This window comes from Ascidiella aspersa, chromosome 7, assembly GCF_963924565.1.
Source record: "Ascidiella aspersa chromosome 7, kaAscAspe10.2, whole genome shotgun sequence".
Lineage (NCBI taxonomy): Eukaryota > Metazoa > Chordata > Ascidiacea > Phlebobranchia > Ascidiidae > Ascidiella > Ascidiella aspersa.
In genome coordinates this window covers 17,422,138-17,441,179 of record NC_139453.1, presented here as the reverse complement: position 1 = coordinate 17,441,179, position 19,042 = coordinate 17,422,138, and the positions used below count along the sequence as shown (strand labels likewise).

General features: G+C 38.1%; 1 protein-coding gene across 1 annotated transcript in view; it reads left to right on the top strand.

The window, feature by feature from the left end:
- Positions 1 to 19,042, top strand: part of LOC146138100 (extracellular matrix organizing protein FRAS1-like) — a 66,246-nt gene that overhangs the window by 29,148 nt on the left and 18,056 nt on the right. The window contains exons 21-47 of the mRNA XM_083394283.1: positions 262 to 369; positions 493 to 663; positions 728 to 828; positions 921 to 1,088; positions 1,488 to 1,696; positions 1,776 to 1,917; positions 2,250 to 2,396; positions 2,485 to 2,642; positions 2,778 to 2,991; positions 3,121 to 3,341; positions 3,453 to 3,656; positions 3,780 to 3,943; positions 4,060 to 4,211; positions 4,363 to 4,473; positions 4,771 to 4,911; positions 5,053 to 5,168; positions 5,235 to 5,397; positions 6,121 to 6,256; positions 6,378 to 6,559; positions 6,693 to 6,930; positions 9,158 to 9,219; positions 9,291 to 9,425; positions 9,577 to 9,886; positions 10,021 to 10,164; positions 10,231 to 10,365; positions 10,454 to 10,578; positions 18,691 to 18,831. Of these exons, the coding sequence (XP_083250409.1) occupies positions 262 to 369; positions 493 to 663; positions 728 to 828; positions 921 to 1,088; positions 1,488 to 1,696; positions 1,776 to 1,917; positions 2,250 to 2,396; positions 2,485 to 2,642; positions 2,778 to 2,991; positions 3,121 to 3,341; positions 3,453 to 3,656; positions 3,780 to 3,943; positions 4,060 to 4,211; positions 4,363 to 4,473; positions 4,771 to 4,911; positions 5,053 to 5,168; positions 5,235 to 5,397; positions 6,121 to 6,256; positions 6,378 to 6,559; positions 6,693 to 6,930; positions 9,158 to 9,219; positions 9,291 to 9,425; positions 9,577 to 9,886; positions 10,021 to 10,164; positions 10,231 to 10,365; positions 10,454 to 10,578; positions 18,691 to 18,831 (4,298 nt within the window). The remainder of the gene's footprint in view (positions 1 to 261; positions 370 to 492; positions 664 to 727; positions 829 to 920; positions 1,089 to 1,487; positions 1,697 to 1,775; positions 1,918 to 2,249; positions 2,397 to 2,484; positions 2,643 to 2,777; positions 2,992 to 3,120; positions 3,342 to 3,452; positions 3,657 to 3,779; positions 3,944 to 4,059; positions 4,212 to 4,362; positions 4,474 to 4,770; positions 4,912 to 5,052; positions 5,169 to 5,234; positions 5,398 to 6,120; positions 6,257 to 6,377; positions 6,560 to 6,692; positions 6,931 to 9,157; positions 9,220 to 9,290; positions 9,426 to 9,576; positions 9,887 to 10,020; positions 10,165 to 10,230; positions 10,366 to 10,453; positions 10,579 to 18,690; positions 18,832 to 19,042) is intronic.

Genomic DNA, 19,042 nt, shown 5'->3' with positions numbered 1-19,042 from the left:
TTTTTTTATGTGATGTCTCCTACACCTGGAGATACTTATTAACACGCTTCGAACAATTAAAAACTCAAAACAATATTATGTCGATTTACTCGACCTAGTTGCCTTTGACATTCAGTTTTAAACTACATTACAAATCCATGCATACAGTAGTGTGCCTAAATACTACGGCTGTTAGATAAGAACAAATACTTCAATTGTACTTCCCTGAGGCGTACGGCCTACGTTGGGAACCACTGGTTTACTCTTAAATGTTTTACTAAGGATATTATCACCGTGAAGGAGAATGTGTGCGATGCTCTCATATTTATTGTTCTACCTGCAACGATGACCAATCTTGTTTGGCCTGTCGAAAACCTTACTTATTATACGGTGAGAAGGCGCTTTCTATAATTAAAGCGTCGGTACAATTTTTTATCGCAAATATATTCCATCCGAGTTTTTGAATCCATATATTGCAGTTTTCTCGTACCTTCATTTCTGTACTTTTTACAGATAAAAAATGTATCCTACATTGTCCACTGCGCTATTTCGCTTACGTCTCTAGTGGCACGTGCGTATCTTGTCCACCACACTGTCTTTCTTGTATTGACGGCAACACATGTACACAATGTGATGACAAAACGTTTTTGGACATACCGACCGATCTCGCTCACAACAAATCAGGTAGTGGATGGAAACGTTTATTACAATTGACTGTCATGCTGAAAAATGTATTTGTTTGCAACAGGTTCCCGTTTATTGGACAACTGGCATCACTCCGTAGGAGCACGTTGTTTGCGGCACTGCAAACACGGTCGCTTTGCCAACAAACACACAAGAGTTTGTGTGGTCTGTATTGCATCGTTTTTTGTATATGTGATATAACGTTACGAACAAGTATATCCGTTTGTTTATCGCGATTATTTCTTATATATATACAGATGAACCTGCATTCGCCAACGCTTCATATTCATGGTCGTTTGTTGGTTCATCCACTATCGAGATCACTGTTGCGAAACGTGCATATTTCAGACCGCGATACAGCTTTAGATGATCTCAGCCTAGTTCTTAATATGCAGCCCGCTAATGGCTGGTTTGAAGTAGACAATGTAAGTGCATGATTAATTCGATGTGATAAAGATTAAATGTATATATTTCAGTGGCACAGCCTGTTTTTAAAAATAAGGAACTCAAGCTAACCCCAATTTTAGTGAAATTACCAAAGTCGCAGGCATTTAAAATCATATTCCTGAAATTATTAGCACCCCAAAGAAAAACTATGGTTGCATTGCGACGTTGTAACATAATATGGTTGCGTAGTAAAGTTTAATTCACATAGTTTCTCTTCTTTTAAGTCCATGAGAAGCATTTTTTCTGCCCAAATGGTCTGTTGGTACTGCGCACATATGAAACACGTGACAAAACCACTTAAGACTACCCATCAGAATAACTCCTTGCGACCACTGGTTGGTCGTGAATATTTGATGTAAATAAATGTGTTTCAACAGATAAAAGTTCGTGTTGGTGAGAAAATCAGCTACGATAAAGTGGTTAATGGGGGAACATGGTTCGTGCACAATTCTGCAAATCACCGGCATGGAGTGGCCAGTTTCCATGCCACCGACAATTACTTGACCTCAAGTCGAAAAACACTTGAAATCGTTGTTGTATCAAAATTTCCGCCAAATATACAGCGTAACACTCCACTCTATGTAAGGTAAGAAAACGGGTCCCGTTTATTTATTTTAAGTAACTGCAGCCAAAACAGTTGTGTAATTGTAACCATCTATGTTTAGTTCGGACGGATCTGTGAAATTAAATGGACTCGTTGTACAAGACAGTGACAATGAGCAAGATGTAATAATTTCAACAATTGTCCCACCTCAATATGGAAGTATAGTCAAGCTACCGAGTGACGATCCTATTACGTCGTTTAAGGTACATTTGTATCTTCTATTTTTTAGCTTTTTAGGATTGCCTACAAATCTAAGCATACAGCTTAATAACAACCGCAACCTTTTTTTATATACACCGATAGAAGCAATGTTAAAATTGTATTTTTTTATACAATTTATATATATATATATATATATATAATACTTCTTAAATAGTTTTTTGAGTACCGGATGATTGTACGGAGCAATTAACAGATGAAAGTGTTTACTTCTATTTTGAATTGTAGAGCTATCGACACACAAACAAAATTACAATTTAGTCTACCGCGCCAGTAAGAATTGTGTTCATTACCTTGGCCTCTTACTGCTTTATAGATTGCAGATTTGAACAGCGAAATCATATATTACCTTCCATTCTCCAACACTTCGTCAAGTAACCTCACATATGACAGTATTACCCTGCAAATTACTGATGGTTACCACGTGGTGTTGACAGTGGTCGACGTCACAATTTTGCTACAGGTGCGCTTAACATTAAATATTAAGTTTTGCATTAGTGTGTGATTACTGCGTTATATTTGAGACAATAATCCTCCTTGTATGTGTTCAGAATAACAGTTCTTCGCTGTGGGTTGGTAACAGGATCATAAAATTGGTCAAAGGTCGTATGTCACGCATCACCAATCGCCAACTGAAAGTGATAAACGGAAGAATAAAAGATAAAACTAAAATTGTTTATGTCCTAAATACAACAAACACATCTGAAAGGTAAAATCCTCTATTTGTGCTACGGTTGTCCGTGTAAAATTTGCCAACCAAATGTGGTCTCTAATCAGTACTTTAGTTTATTATTACAACTGTTTGTGTATTCATGATTTATTTTTATGTTTTTTTCTGTCTTAGCCTCGAGGTTTTCCTAATGGTACCAGAACTCTCTGACGATCCCTCTAGATATGGAATCGAGCTTGATGATTGGATGCAAACGTCACAAGGTCTGTACAAATCTAGGCCGGTGATCCGATTTAGCGAAGGTGACTTGGATGAGGGTTCAGTGTGGATTCGAACAAAAAATACTGTGAATCAAGGTTTGGAGAAGCACGAATTTCTAAGATTTGAGGTAATCAATTTACCGTCGAACGTTGACTGAAATTGATTCTATTTTATTTATGGCATGCTTTTAGTTCTAACTATTAACAGACGGTTAAAAATCTACTCGATGTAATCAATAAGCAAGTAAAATGTACAGGTGTTTAATGAGAGTGGTGGTACAAGACAGCGAATTGCAAGCGACCAACTTGAAATTGATATCGTGCAAGAAAACATACATTCACCCAAGCTTGCTCTGGGTACACCCTCATCCTTAAACATGGTTGCTAATGAAGGTCGCATTACAGTTCTTCACAGGGCTTACCTGCAATACACGGATGACGATACGTCTGATGAAAACATTTTTTACACCATTACTCGGTAATTAGTTATTTAATTATAAGCTAGTTGTAAGCATGGTGTAAATTTAGTTATTTATATTTTCGGCAGTAATAAGTTATGTCTGATAAAGAGTTATGTTCTTGTTATCAGATCACTACCTGTTGCTCGTGGAAGTATAGAACACATCGATCACACTTTTGTTCCCGTAACTGTCTTCACTCAAGCTGATGTGAATTCCAATAAAATTATTTACCGACCGTCTATACAAGAACATAGCTCGTTTACAACCAACCAAAATCACAATCAGAAGGTTGATTCCTTAAATAGTTTGGAGTCGCTATCTCCCACGGCAAGGTATTCTGCTATGCACGTATATCATATGCAATACATGCATAAATATGCGCTAAGTGCTCATTACGATTCAAAATAGAGGTGATGCTTTACCCATTTAGGTCTTAAACAAAACTTTGTTTTAAGATATCAGCGTAGAATTTCGTTCGAATTCCAAGTGTCAGATGGGCAACATATCGTTGGTCCCGCAAACTTCACCATCCAACTGACAACAGGGAACTCTAGAGCTCCTGTGTTCGTCAATCAAAAGCCAAGCATCCATGTAACATTCGGAGGGACGGGCTATATAGGTAATGACATTTATTAAACTACGCTGAAAACTTTTAGCAAACCGTTAGAACTATCTATGAGCCAGTTTATCCGAACTATTGATAGATATCGTTAGTCTCTAAATTTGATATGGCAGGTGATGATCAACTTGCGATAAACGATCCTGACACTGAATCGTCTGATTTGATCATTACTCTGGTGAAAACGCCGCGTCATGGAACCGTGATAAGGGACGATCATGGATCACGAGTAATTCTTCATGAAGGGGACGCATTAACCTATGAAGAGGTTTGCATATATTATAAAATATTTCGATAGTCGAGTTTGTTTTCTAATAAAAGTGGAATTGTGTTAAATAACAGATTTCTTTAAAAACACCTTTAATCTACTAGTGGTCGGCCGTTACAATATATTTTTTCGAGTTTTAATGTCGTTTTAGCTAAAAAACAGCCCTCTTTTGTACATCCATGATGGCGGAGATGGAAACATGTTGGATCAACTTGAATTTAGTGTTACCGATGTCACTTACACTATCACTATTGTTGTACAGGTACAATTTTATAATCTCGTTCTTCAAAAATAGTTACGTAGGCTGTTATTTATTTACGTAACTTCAAATGCTACATTTTTTCGGTCCACGATCGTTTCTGCTTGTAGAAACACGATTAATACAGAATGTTAAGCCTGAAACTAACAAAAAGAAATATAAAATATCTCCTGAGGGACCTGACTTACAAACGCATACCCGTATAGACTCTTATTTGATTTAATTTCGTCGTAGTTTTGTTTCATTTTTAGTTTTAACTGCTGTTTTCCTCAGCAACAACTTAAAATAAATGTTTTTCAGGTTTCGGTGATTGCTAAAGTCGACGATGATCCTTACCCTGACCCGGAAAGTGAGTTGTCAATTGTCGCTATAGAAGGAACTGAGGTAACCTTGTCACGTGAGAATCTTGCATACTTGGACCAGACATCTTCTGATGATCAGGTACGCATAACTAGAATAAAAAATAAAAAATAAAATAGTTTTTACGTGCACTGTGACCAAACATAATTTTGTTAAGTTTAGTTTTTCACCGATGGAAATTATATTGCTTTGTATATAAACACCTTTTGGGTTTGTGTTTAGATTGTGTTCTATGTGGAAAGTGTTCCGACAAACGGATTGTTAGAGAATATCGAAACGGGGCCACTTGTGCCCGGAGCCTCCTTTACACAACAAGATATTAATCTTTCCAAAATAAGGTATTTAGCAAAAATTGCCATCTTTGTCACTTCGATTATTGCAAATATTGTATTATAATTTTTTAGTTTTCGATGTCGAGATGGAATTGGATCACGCCCAGTTTCTGATTTACTTCAACTGTTTGTTGCCGATTCGACTGGAAACGGACTTACAAACCAGAACATTAGTATTACCATTAACCCTGGCTCGCGTCACCCTCCTAGTGTTAGCCTTGGCCAGCCATTGGTGGTAAGACTTTTTCGCACATGTAAAATTATTCTTCAATTCGTACTCTGCAACTTTTATATGACCGCGTAACAAACAAAAAACGACGACGTGAAAATATATATCGTATTTTACTCCGGCAAAATTCCCGGCGGTGCCCAGGCTAATATGTCGTATTCCACTTTGTTTACAGCCGTGCCACAATTTATCTATAAATAAATTTTAATCTACGGCAACGCAGATTTTTGTGATAAAGCGCTCACAGTATGATAGTGGATTCTTACATGTTGCTTAACCACGCAAAATTAAGATAGATTTCCTTAACTATTGCGCGTATTGTTGCGGTAATTACTTAACATGTCCGGGACAACGCCAGTAAAACCTTACCAGTTAAAAGCTGGTAAATGCTCTGCTTACCTTGGACAAGTCGGATATGTCGTATAATAACAAGGGTCTACAAATGGTGTCCAACTTTAATGGCACACGGCCTGGTGTTTGTTTACAATTTATTTGAACCGTATTTGAAGTTATATGAAAGAGGAAATTCAAGAAACTTAGTTTCTTTGTAATATGGGTTGAAACTGTACTGGTCAAACGCATTAGTCACATTACTAGGGGAATTCGTGAACCCTAGTTTGAAACAAATGCTCACCCACATACTTGCAACAAGAGTTGCAAGTTCATATAGTGAAGTGATTTTATAGGATGCGACAACATATTGAACAGCGAGTATGTGTATTTCTTTAGGTTGAAGAAGGCGGTGACGTGATGATTAGTCCACATGAAATCCAAGTTAGTGACGTCGATACTCCGGATAAAGATCTTATCATTAACATTGTTCGCCAACCATCTTTTGGCTACATTGTCAACAGCTATATCGATGGTAAGTCGACCCCATTTGATTATGTCAATAGTTTTAAACAGTGGTCCACTATAAAAATTAAAAAAGTCTGTATTGTTTTACAATTACTTAGTACCTGGTTAAAACATACAATTTGTTGTAGAGCGTCTCCAAATCGACGGCGAAGAGGAGGTTTGGTTCACAGTACAGAACATGTTGGAGGGAGGTGTTTATTATGTGCACACCGGTCAACTAATTAATCCACAATCGCATGACTACTTCATGTTTCGTGTTAATGATGGTGTGACATCTTCGAAAGCGTTTCGATTGAACATTACTATTGTGGTGATTATCTACTAATTAATTTTATGTTATTTAATTTATGTTAATTGTATTTAATGTGCCAACACACAATCCTTTTCTCTGAGAATATTCGTTTGATTTTACACCTGTAATACTTGTTTTCTCTTTAATAAAGTCGATGAGTAGCCAAGAGGGGTTTCCCCGAGTCCATACGGGTGTTGTAAATTGTCGCAACGGCAACGCCATCCTTATCAGCAACCTCTCGTTGTCGGTGAGCGACTCAGATACGCCCAACAACAAGCTGGTGTTTACGGTCATGTCACAACTAGAGTACGGCAAGTTGGTGAAGTTCTCCCACAATCAGCCCCAAAATATGCCCAGCCAGTGGGAGATCAGCAGTATGGCGATGAAAAGTAAGCTGGATTTGCATTTCGTTATAGTTAAATTTAGTTGTTAAAACATTTACTAATATTATCGGGATACGATTATAGGCGAACTTATTAGAACTGGGGAGCCACAAAACTATTATTTTTTTTTTATCTCCGACGCTATTAAGTTACATTTAGACAGACTTGCATTAAGCTGACTGAAAAAACAATATCAGTTCATATTGGCATGTCACATTGCGCTCGGTGTTCTTTCTGTTTGTAAAAAAAGTGTTTTTGCGCCTAAATTATTTTCACTAAAACATAATTCAGCAAAGTTGATTACTAACAATTGGGTACTAATATGAAAGATAAAATTCTTATCAATTTTCTTTTTTAAGACGTATTCTTTTTGTAATTTAGAGATGTAAAAGTGTTTTTTAAAAACCGTTTCCAGGAGGAAATTTATTTTAGAATATCACTCAAGGGGTCCCTGGCTTGAAAAAGGTAAAGAACCACTGGTTTAGGATTTATGCGACTAATAAGTTTTATGTCGAGCTTATAGTATTGAAGAAAAAACGAATTTGAACCAACGTAAGAAATAGTTATAAAAGTGGTAATAAAAGCACGGCACAAAACGCAATTAAGTAACAAACATTACTTCAGCGGCAACAATACATCTCCGTTAAAAGTGACAATTGGCCGGCTAGCGTGATATTTCTTGTATGTCAGTCGTTGTAGCTATAGACGGCTCGGATGAATTTATAGTTCTGCTAAATAACAGAACAATAATGGCTTGGTTATATAGAGTGCTACTTAATGCAAAGATTACGACCGTGCACGATCCAAAAGGTCATCCAGCTGTGGACTTTTAATCGCCATAAAGATACGAGCCCTATAGAAGTGACATTAAATCTTAAACATAATTATCACGGTTAACGATTTGACGCTGTTTTGTCAGGCTTAAAACGTCGAGACTTTGCAAAAGCACACCTTTAGAGGTTAAATGTATCGAATAAAAAAAATACAACTATATATATTAGACTAGAAGAAATGCAGTCCCTGGTATCAGACGTTAACCGCTAGCCCTAACCAAACAATATTTTAACACTGACATAGGCGCCGAACTTTCAAAAATCAAGAGCGTTTTTTCAAAATCAGTACAAAATGTTTAGTTGTCAGAAATCACTACCAAAACTTAACAGTATTTGGGAAACCGATTTAGCGCTTCTGTGTTTTATTGTTGAAACAATCCGTTGTGTCTATCGTAATTTTCTTCGTAACGAATAGCAAATGCGTACTCTAAAATGATGAAGTGTAACATATACTGGCGAACTACTCATTTCACAACATAGAAATGACTTACACGCTGATTTCTGTCAGTGAACAATATAATTTGTCCTCGATTATTTATTTGCACTGCTGAATGTAAACGTTTAAGTTAGACTTGCCAACAAAGTGGTAACATACATAAAAATTTTGCGAGCGAAGCGAGCGCGAAATTTTTGTGGTCTACCCGTATTATTTTTAATTGCCTGCAACATTTTTTACATAGACTTCGTCGTTGCGGTATCTTTAAACTTTAAAGTTTAAAGTACTGAACGATAAATTTGTTTTATGTTGGTTGCGATTGGAAGCTTATGCTTTGGTATTGAGCGATCGAGCGTCCAGCCTGTTTTAAGATTTAGGAATTGTTACGTCACACGACGCAATGTGTAAAATGGAGTTCGGCAACCTTTTTCTAGACTCGTGTCAATGCTAAACCTAATACTGACAATTTAAAATGGGTCTAATTAAAATAAGAAAAAAACGTTCAACTCTATTTACAACAAGTGCGACTTGGTAAAATTCCAGGGCGTTTTGACGCCCTGCCAGAAATCCAGGGCGTCTAAAAACGCTCTGCACACCCACGTTCGGCGCCTATGGACACTGAGCAGTGATGAATCGGGTTATACGAAGTTAATTTGGTGGACGAAAAATGTTGACGCCGCGCTATATGCCAAAATGCAAGAATTATAAGTGTTTCGTCAAAGCAACAGGCCTTATCCAAATGCCACTCGCGTATGAACAACTAGGCGCAATATTCCACTGTAAAACGAAGAAGGTATATTTGTGCATTTACCTAATAAACGGCAGAATAATACCTCGCCATTTTAGTACTAAACATTCGATATTCTTCTTTAAACATCCCTAGTTACAGTTTTTTACCATTGGTGGATTAATTATTTTCATTATTGGAACAATAGGTTTAACTATGGTTATACAAATTTTACAGTGAATATGAAAGCCAAGAAATCAGTTACTGACCTAACTATTGGATCGACCTTCACATACCAGGTGGGTACTTATAACTTCACTTTTTGTCCATGAATTGTTTTACCACATAGCTAACTTTCGTTGTGTTTAAGGATATCCTGGATCGCAAAATTTGTTACGAGACGCTGGATCCTCCAACTACTCCTTTTTCACGCAAGAGACGAGATACGCTTGACTTCACGCTTACAGATGGCTTCAACGTTGAGAATGGAGAACTTGGGTTTGACGTAAGTTTAACATTTTTGTCGCTGTTAAATTTAAATTTGTGTGGTAAAATTCTCTTATTAATTTTTTGGCTGTATTTAGCACGACGTAGTTAAGTTGTAGCCTCTGTCGTTGATAATTAATCAAAGCATCGATAAAACATTTCTTCTTTAGTTGGAACCACCGGAAAATCGATCGCTCACCATTCTCTCCCCCCCACAACAACACCAAGAGCCGCAAGTGTATGGTGAGCTTGTGGACAACGAATTTTACATCGATGCCAATACTGGGATTAACGCCGAGCGCGGATCATTGACCACTATCACCTCGCAACACTTGCGTGTGTCAAGTGCATTCAACTTGGTTTCCTACGTATTGACACGTGATCCCAACGTTGGCCAACTGCAACTTGCCAAACCCAACGGTGTTAGCAATTTGTCCTCGAACGGCCTGAGTGACTTTACGCAATCTGATATTGACCAAGGTTGGATTCAAATTTAGTAATGTTCCATTTATCAGTGTGTTCACATTTAGGAATATGTGTCTAATAACTCTGTGAAGCAATTCAGAGACCGTTGGCGTGACAACGTTAAAAAATAAAGCATTTTTTCATTCAAGGTTATCTTCGATACGTACATCCAGGAAAGCAAGGTGGCGGTGACCTGTTTTTTATGTTTGACATCATCAGTGGAATGATAGATCTCAGATTCAATATTCACATTGAAGAGGATCAAACTCCTCCCGAAATACTGGCCAACAATGGTGAGCACTAACTTGTTTTGGGTGTTTTTTGTTATTCCTTGTATTTATTTTTTTTTGGTTATTTAGGTATAACAGTCAATGAGAGCGAAAGTGGGTTAATTTTGTCTCATAATCTATTTGGAACTGATGATTCGGGAAACTTGCTTTATGAAATCACACGTCAACCTAGGTTTGGTAGAATTCAATTCACGTCAGACCCAGGTTCTTATTTGTTACTTACTGTAAAACGATATTCTTTTTGGCTGCTTAGTTATTTATACCAAACCCCCAACCTTGTTTTCTGCATCAGGGATCACTATCAAGAAGTTTGACCAAGATGACATTGTATCGGAGACGGTGGAATATGTCAACTTCGGCGAAAGCGAAACCGATCGCGACCAGTTTACTTTCATATTGACAGACGGAACAAATTCGGTAGTTAAATATTTCCTAAAATATATATTTCTATCTGTTTTAAAATGATTGGTTAAAAACAACCATTCTGATTGCATATCAATTGATAGGATTAATATACGTACAAAACTTAGAAACTGAAGTTTGTTTAGACGAAGAGTAAATATCTTTCAGTCGTATGACAGCATCATCAGTATCTAAAAACAAAACAAAATAACCTATTTTATATCTTGTGTTGTTAAATGTTCTTCAGTTAGTTATGCGTGCTACAGTACCTTCAGCTTCATAAAGGGGAAAGTTTTCAATTTTTCAACTTAATGGAATTCCCCGTTTTGCCGTCTGACGTTAATGACGTCATAAAATACCGATCGTAATGACGTCATAAGTAATAAAAAAATCATCAGAAACAGCGAATTAACGCCCAGCAAAAGCGAACCTTTCGACGCAAAGCGAACACGTGCGTCGTCCACACTCCTGCCAGGCGCCAGCTGCGAAACTGCTTAGCGTGCAATAGTTAACTTTAGGCGAAAAACGAAAGCAAGACCGTGAAATATATTTGATTGATTTTGATAGATCCATGTACGGGACTACGCTAAATTACAAGGACGTCTTTCGCAACCTGCAATACTAAACGAAGATCGTTTTTCCCGGGTGTTATTCGATTAGTACGACATTGCGCCGAGCTGTGTGCCAAGTCAGCTAAAATACAAGCACGTTTTACAGCAGGGGCGGCAATTTTTTTTTCAAGTGTTATTTTCATGTTAGAACAACTGTGGATTTTGCGTTTGGTTTCAGTTTCGCATTAGCTTAAAACGCGTGGCCAATTACGTTAAAAAAACACGCAGCTTTAGACGGTGAGTTAAACCATGACAAAAACGATCAAAAAACGATAATGTCGCTTACAGAAAGGAGGGGGGTCCGAACCCCCCAAAATTAGATCAAAATTTATGTCAAAAAATAATCGCCTCACTAAAATAACCATTACACTGGTCAACAGCAAATTTTAAACGGAGATGTGATAGATTGATTCCTAATGTGTTTTCGGCGCTAATTCTGAAAATGTCCTTCTTTTTTTCTAGCACATCAGGTTTTTAAAATATTCGCATTTTATATTTTTCGATGCTTTGCTGTATTATTAATATAGGCACATTGCGCACAGTTACCTTATCCAACTATAATGTGACTCACGCACCATTCTATCTGTTTTTTTACTGATATTTCTAAAAAACAGTATAGGAAAGATTCAATATTAGCGTTTTTTGTAATTAAGTAGGTAATTTCCAGATGTAAAATCACTTCCTGAGCTGAGTATAGATGTTGTTTAAACAAGTTCTCATAGCACTACAGCAGAACAAAAACAAAACGAATAAATGTTCGGTAATGCCAGATTTTAATCAGTAATGTTGTTCCTTATTTTTAAATTTGTGTGACCAAAGACAAGCAATAAATCACTTCAGATATAATTCCCCAATGCGAGTTTCACTTCCTCTTCATGGAAGTCTTGAATTGTTAAAGTTTAAGAAGTTGGTGAATGGAGTTAAAAAGAACACACAAGTTCAAAACCAGTTATGTTTTTCAGACAGATTTAAACAGCCTTACTATAGATGCATGTTTTTCAAAATAAAAGTCTTAACTGCTTGTATTAGGACCAAAGCACAACAACTAGCTTGAGATTGATGTAGTAATAAAACAGCGGAAATAAAACTTAGACAACCTACAGTAGATGGTCCTTTTTGGTACAACAGCCGTGCTACCAACTGCATCACTAAGAGACTATAAGCCTATAAGGAACTGTTAAGTGGCTAATGTCACAAGCATTACACCCCTTAGAAAATCTTTTTGCTATAGGAATAGAAAAGTGGAGTTCTATGTTTAGCATTCCTCTACAAAAAGTTTTCACTACTAAGCTAACAAAACGATAGGAATCTTAATGGAAAAAAATATTATTAAAATTCCAAAGGATGCACAATGTAAAAAGGTTGAATTACGCGCTTGGCTGGCATTTAGTGACTGTGTGCTATATTTTCAGAAAATGCAAATTGCATTATTTTCCGGTGGGTGTTGATGATCTGCTTATCTTAGCATTTAGATGGGTTATGCGTGCCACTCAAAATGCATTTTTTTGCACACTTAGTTGAACTTATTTCGAGAAAACCTGGGTTCAGTTAGTTACGATCAAAAACGACATTTTAAGCTATAAAACCGCGTCACTAAGGATGTTGTTATAAGGGTAATAGTAAAAATTCCATCATAGATGTAATTGTGGTAAATTGAGTTATGTGTATAACAAAAATTGTATGTCAGACGTTTTTAAGGCCATGAATCACAGCTGTGCGTTGTTTTCAAAGCGTTTTCGGAAAATTAAAAATTGGTGATATCTTAAAAATGTGATGTGCTAGAGAAAAACTATTCAGAATCAACGTAAGAAATACATCTAAGATGAAATCCTCGCATTCTCGTTTGGAAAAAAAAGTGAAAATTTGTTGACCAGTGTTATGTAACAACTTCAGGGCAATAGGCTTGCACTCATAAACGTATTTATGTTAATTTATTTTTGAAATAAGTATTTGGCGGTTACACATGCCTTAAGTGGGTGGGAAAACAGGGGTTTGAATAATTTTTTTTAGTGGTGTAATGGCTAAAGTAATATATTGAGGTAAATAAATTTGAAAGGTTAACAAATTTTATGTAAATTAAGGATTAAAAACAAACTTAGGAATTATTGTTCGCCCGAAGAGTAAAATAGAATGGGCCTAACGAATAAATGAAACAAGCCTTTATAGCTTGGATAATTGGCAATTTACATAACACAGACGAATAGTAATCACCACAGGCAAAACGGTAAAGAAATGCGGTACAGTTAACGAAACACGTGACTGTGAAATGCGCGTACGCGATTACTGCCTTAAGGAAAGTACACGAGGCACAACATCGCCCTCCCCTTCGAAGATCGAAATCCCTCCTCAGATCAGAAGTGAAATCGCTCGGGAGGTTTGCGCGATCTCTTCGTTCGTCGTGGATTGTCGGGACCGAATGAAGGAGAGCCGTGATTCAGTGACATGTCTGAATCTGCACTAGTACTGAGGCCCTACGGAATACTTTCTTCCGCTCCCGGTTCCAAATCCTCATTAGACGCGTATCGAGCGCGTAGTTGGTCGATATGGCGTCTCCAAATTGTACCACGTGGAAAAACCTTAACGTGGAAAGTACGGCTGCCACACCGTTTAATAATGGTGGCAGGAACCCAGCGAGCATCCTCGGTACATCTTGGACCAAGATACAAAGCGTAACATGGGTCTCCAATGTTGAAAGAAGTAATGTTCACGGGTTTTCGTGTTCCCAGTGATTGCTTAGGTTGCATGAGGTGTGCTGGCGAAGGCAACAGAGTATTTATTTTTGCCCGAATCTGTCTGCCTTTAAGTAGTTCACTTGGTGAAAATCCACTAGTGTTTGAAATAAGCCTGTATTGCAGTAGCTCTTTGGGGGGTTTAGAAGACTTAAGTGCCTTTTTGAAAGTTTACACCAATCGTTCTGTCGCACCATTTGTAGCAGGAAAGTATGGAGCTCCGGTCAGATGAACGATGCCCCTTTGTTTGCAGAAGTCTTGAAACTCGGCGGACATAAAAGCTTGCGCATTGTCGGAAACAATAATATGGGGGTAACCGAAATAGGCAAAATCTTGTTCCAACAACTCCATAGTTGATCTTGATGACATAGATTGCGTTTGATGTACACATGGGTATTTTGAGTGAGCATCTATCAGCACAAGCCATTTACTTCCCAGAAAGTTAACTGCGTGATCAATGTGTAATCGATTATATGGCTTTTCTGGCATCATCCATGGATGTACACTGTATGCCTTTGGCGAGTGTTTTGATGTTCAGCACAAGTTTGGCACTTGTGGCAAAGAACAGTAATGTCGTCATCGATATTTGACCAATAGACTGCAGTTCCTGCCAGTTGCTTCATCGTTAAGTCCCAAAATGTCCTTGATGAAGGATCTGTAGAACTGCAGAACGAAGTGATTCCGGTCTAACCAACCGTGAACCATACAGTAGACACCCATAACTGGTACTCAACGAATCTACAACCTTGCAAAACTTTGCAACTGGATCGTTGTATGCAATAGTAGATGGCCAACCTTCTCTCGTAAAACGCATGACTTTGGATAAGGTTGGATCCTTTCCACTTTCCTTTCGGAGTAACGCCGAATCGGTGGGTTGCACTTGTAAACTAAGACTGGTGATTGCACAAACCGTGTCGGTGTCATGTGCACATTCCTTTCTGTCGAAGTCAGCATCCTCACCAACTGGTAAACGACTGAATGCATCGGCGTTTTGATGTTGAGATGTCTTTCGATATTCAATACCGTAAGTGAAATTGGCCAAGAAAAAGTGCCTAAGCAGTTTGCAGCTAGAGCAGGCGTAGCTTTAGTAGGACAGAATAATGCCAGTAGTGGCTTGTGATCTGTCAGTAGAATAAATTTCCTACCATATAGATATTGGTAGAATTTCTTCAGCGCAATTAGTTAGTGATTTGGATACGTGGGCAATCGGTCTCTCGCTTCCATCTTGATAGCGGTGAAACAAAACTGCTCCAATTCCAACGTTTGATGCATCGCAGGAAATCCCAATAGGTAACGTTGGGTCAAAATGTGTCAGAACTGTTTCAGCTGTCAGCAATTCTTTTAATTTGCAAAATGCAGCTTGCTCGTTATGACCCCATTCCCATGCGATGTTTGACCGGGTAAGTCTATGCAGTGGCTCTGCAACGCTTGAAAACTGTGAAGGCAGAAACTTGCTGTAGAATTGGACCGAACTAAGGAAAGAACGAACGTAAGCTTGACCCATCTTTTGGTGCGGCATCCACCTTTGATCCTTGAGAAATACCATCTTTTGACCAAAGTATTCCACTTGTGCTAGCGCGAATTTACATTTTTCCAAACGACAGCGTAGACCTTTGTCGTTAAGCCGTTGAAGAAGTTGGCGAAGATTGTAAACATGCTCTTCAGCCGTTGATCCGCTAACTAAAAGATCATCGAGATAAACTGTAACACCTTGTAATCTCGTCCATGATGAATTGAAAATATACCCAGGAGCAGATGTTATACCGAAAGGTAAAACATTTTGCAATAGCACCCCTCGGTGTGTACTAATAGCTAGTCGCTTTCGGCTTTTTGGTCCCAACCGGATTTGGTTGTAGGCATCGGGTAAATCAATCTTTGTAAAGCCGTAACCACCACGCAACTTACGCATCAAGTCTTCAGGAAGATATGTGGATGGCGGTGTGCAGATAGCTGTGGGTTAACTGTTACAGAATAGTCTCCGCAAACTCGTATCTTGGCTTTGGTTTGTCCGGGAAGCGGTGACTTTTGTAAAGGAACTACTGGTGTTCCCCACTCGTGAAATTTCGCCGAAGCCCAAAAAGCTTTTGCGATGCCTGCATCGTATGCTTGATTGACATCATTCTGTAGAGCAAATGGAACGGGTCGTGGCTTGCAGAAAATGGGCTTTACGTCGTCAGTGAATTTTACCTCGAGTGCAAAATCCTTCAAACACCCCAAATCTTCCTTGAAAAGGTCAGGATATTCCTCGCAAAGCTTTTTGCAAGCATGTTGTAATGGTGCGTCTACTTGGTTGTTAGCGTCAGATAATAAGTTTACCTTATCATCGGTACGATAGTCCAATGATATGTGCAACGCCTCGATTCCGCATCGACCAAGTAGATTTAAATGAGGCACGAGTTAAAGCGCTGATTAGTCTCCTTTAAACTCGGTTTCCCAATTTTCTTCCAGAAATTGACAGAAATGAAATTGCCGCTTGTTGCTGTGTCAACCTCTAGCAGACAAGCTTTACCGTTTATGCTGACGGTGACCACGAGTTTCGGACTGAAATCTGCTTCTGGCTTCAGCGAAAGTAGCGAATTTACATGTTGAACCGGAGAAGTAAACGCCCGTTTCTTCCTGCAAACACTTTCCAAATGGCCTATTCGTTTACAGAATTTTCAAGTGGCTCTTTTATAACGGCAAAGTGATCAGGTTTACCACATCGGTAACAAGATGTATTCTTCCTAAACTTGTCAATTGTGCATGTGGACGTATTGAAACCTTTCTTTGCCTCCCGCACCTTGTGTACCGATCCGCGAGTTCCATACACGGTTTCCTTTGCAGCGTCTTCGTTTGGCATTGCAACTTCAATTGCACGTGTAAATGTTAACTCATCGGCGTTGATTTTGAAGATTGCTTTTAGCACTGCTTCATTGCCTATAGAGGAAATGAACCTTGTACGCAAAGCTTCGTCCAGCGGGTCTCTAATTGAAGGAAAATCGCACGTGCCTGCATCGTGGCGAATGCGTGCAGCTAACTCTTGCACTGTTTCCCCGGGCTTGCGTTGCATGTTGCTCCAAAACTTAAAGCGTTCCCGAATAACAAACCTTTTCGGGTCGAACCGTTCCTTCATGAAGCCTTCAATTGCTTGAATTGAAAGTTCGTTCACCGTATTGGCTGGAGAGCTTTGACCAGCTAGATTTGATAGAAGCTTATACGTCGTAGGGGTTTGATTGGTAAGAAAAACTTGAGCCACCCTCGTTTCTGGTACAGCATGTGCCTGTATAAACGTTGTAAACCTGGACCAGTAGTCGTCCCACAGCTCCGATGTGGAGTCGAATGAAGCAAAGCTTGGGGTAGCAACGGAAGGCGCAGCGTTTTGACTTGAACCGGCTTTCTCGACTAGGGCAAGAATTAGCTTTATTTGTTCATCATGGCGTCTTAGCTGCTCTGGAAGTTGTTCTAGCATCAGCGTTGCAACTTTCTCAATCTTCGATACCAAACTGCGTAGAACTCGTTCAGTTGGTAGAATCCCCGAACTGGCCACCAATTACTCTGTAGTATTTCTTGTATTGTTCGCTCGAAGAGTAAAATAGAATGGGCCTAACGAATAAATGAAACAAGCCTTTATAGCTTGGATAATTGGCAATTTAGATAACACAGACGAATAGTAATCACCACAGGCAAAACAGTAAAGAAATGCGGTACAATTAACGGAACATGCGCGTACGCGATTACTGCCTTAAGGAAAGTACGCGAAGCGGGACCACAACACAATATTTTGGCAGAACAAACAAATCAAGTAATAATTTTTTTGATAAATACCCAGATTTGTTACGAACCGTTGATAAACGACTCATGAGAAACTACACCTAAACCCAACGCTACCCCGTCTATTCCAGTTTATTTTAACGTATTACGTGTAAAATATTGTTATTTAGTATGATTAAAAGCAGTTGCTAAGAAACACGTTGTTTTATTTATTTTGCTTAACGCACTAGTGACAACTCCGATACCCTAATACCGTTTTTATTTGTTATTTAAATATGTTTGCAACCATTGTTGACGATCACCCCTCGGTGTTAAGCGATATCTTTATTTGTTTAAATTGTCTTACGTTTTTTTTTTTCACTTAATTTTCATATTATTTAATGACGTTTAAATATTATATGCAAAATATTATACAGAGCAGTATTGCTTACGTGAGCCTGATAACGACTATTTGTTTTACTGTGGCCGTCTGCTGTCCACCACTTTTGCAGTCCTTGTTAACATCAGCAGATTGGCAGACTTTTATCGGATATCTGGACAGGCAACGAGTCGATGCTTTTACTGTCCTTTGTTGCCGTAATGGCGCAGCACTTGGCTGCGTATGGCTGCTTTTAGATATTGGTTGACATTTGGCAATTAAATATGCACCACTATATTTATATTGTTTAGATCTGGATCAGTTAGATATTAGTCAAATATATACATTTACTATGGGTAAAATAAATTTTCAATATATTTTTAATAATTTTGTTTGATTAGCGCAGTTGAATTTATAAAAGGGTTTGAACAAGTTTTAGGATGCACAAGTTTATGAAGTGTTCAGTATTTTTTTTGGTAAGTTTTTGCACAAAACGAAGTTTTTTTTTAGGTTTATGCTGTTTTATTAAGAAATTTTGTTTAGGTGATTCGTGAGAGGTGAGCCAATCGGCCATAATAATTACACTATTTGAAGAGTTATTTAAAAGTATATATGACATATTTAAAGCAATTTATGTGAAGATAAAAGGGTACGAATAAATTATTTTTGTTTGTTGCAGGTTATGCAGACCTTCAACATTAACGTAAATCCAATCGACAACTCAATTCCTATAGTGGAAAATTCGGGTATTCGTGTTCAAGAGGGAGTAAGAAAAACAATAACCATATTCGAACTGAAGGCTACAGATAAAGACACGTCGGTAAATTGACATACTGGTTTCTAAAGTTTTTGAATAATGACAATACACTCACATTGTTAAAATTTATTAGGTAACAAATAAACTAATTGAGATTTTGGCCTTACTAAATGCTTAATTTACTGAACTGTAACTCTTATAAAAGGTATGATTTGGGCAAACATTTTTTGACTGGACAAAAAAGGTAAATATTGTCACAGTTTACACGTTAGTT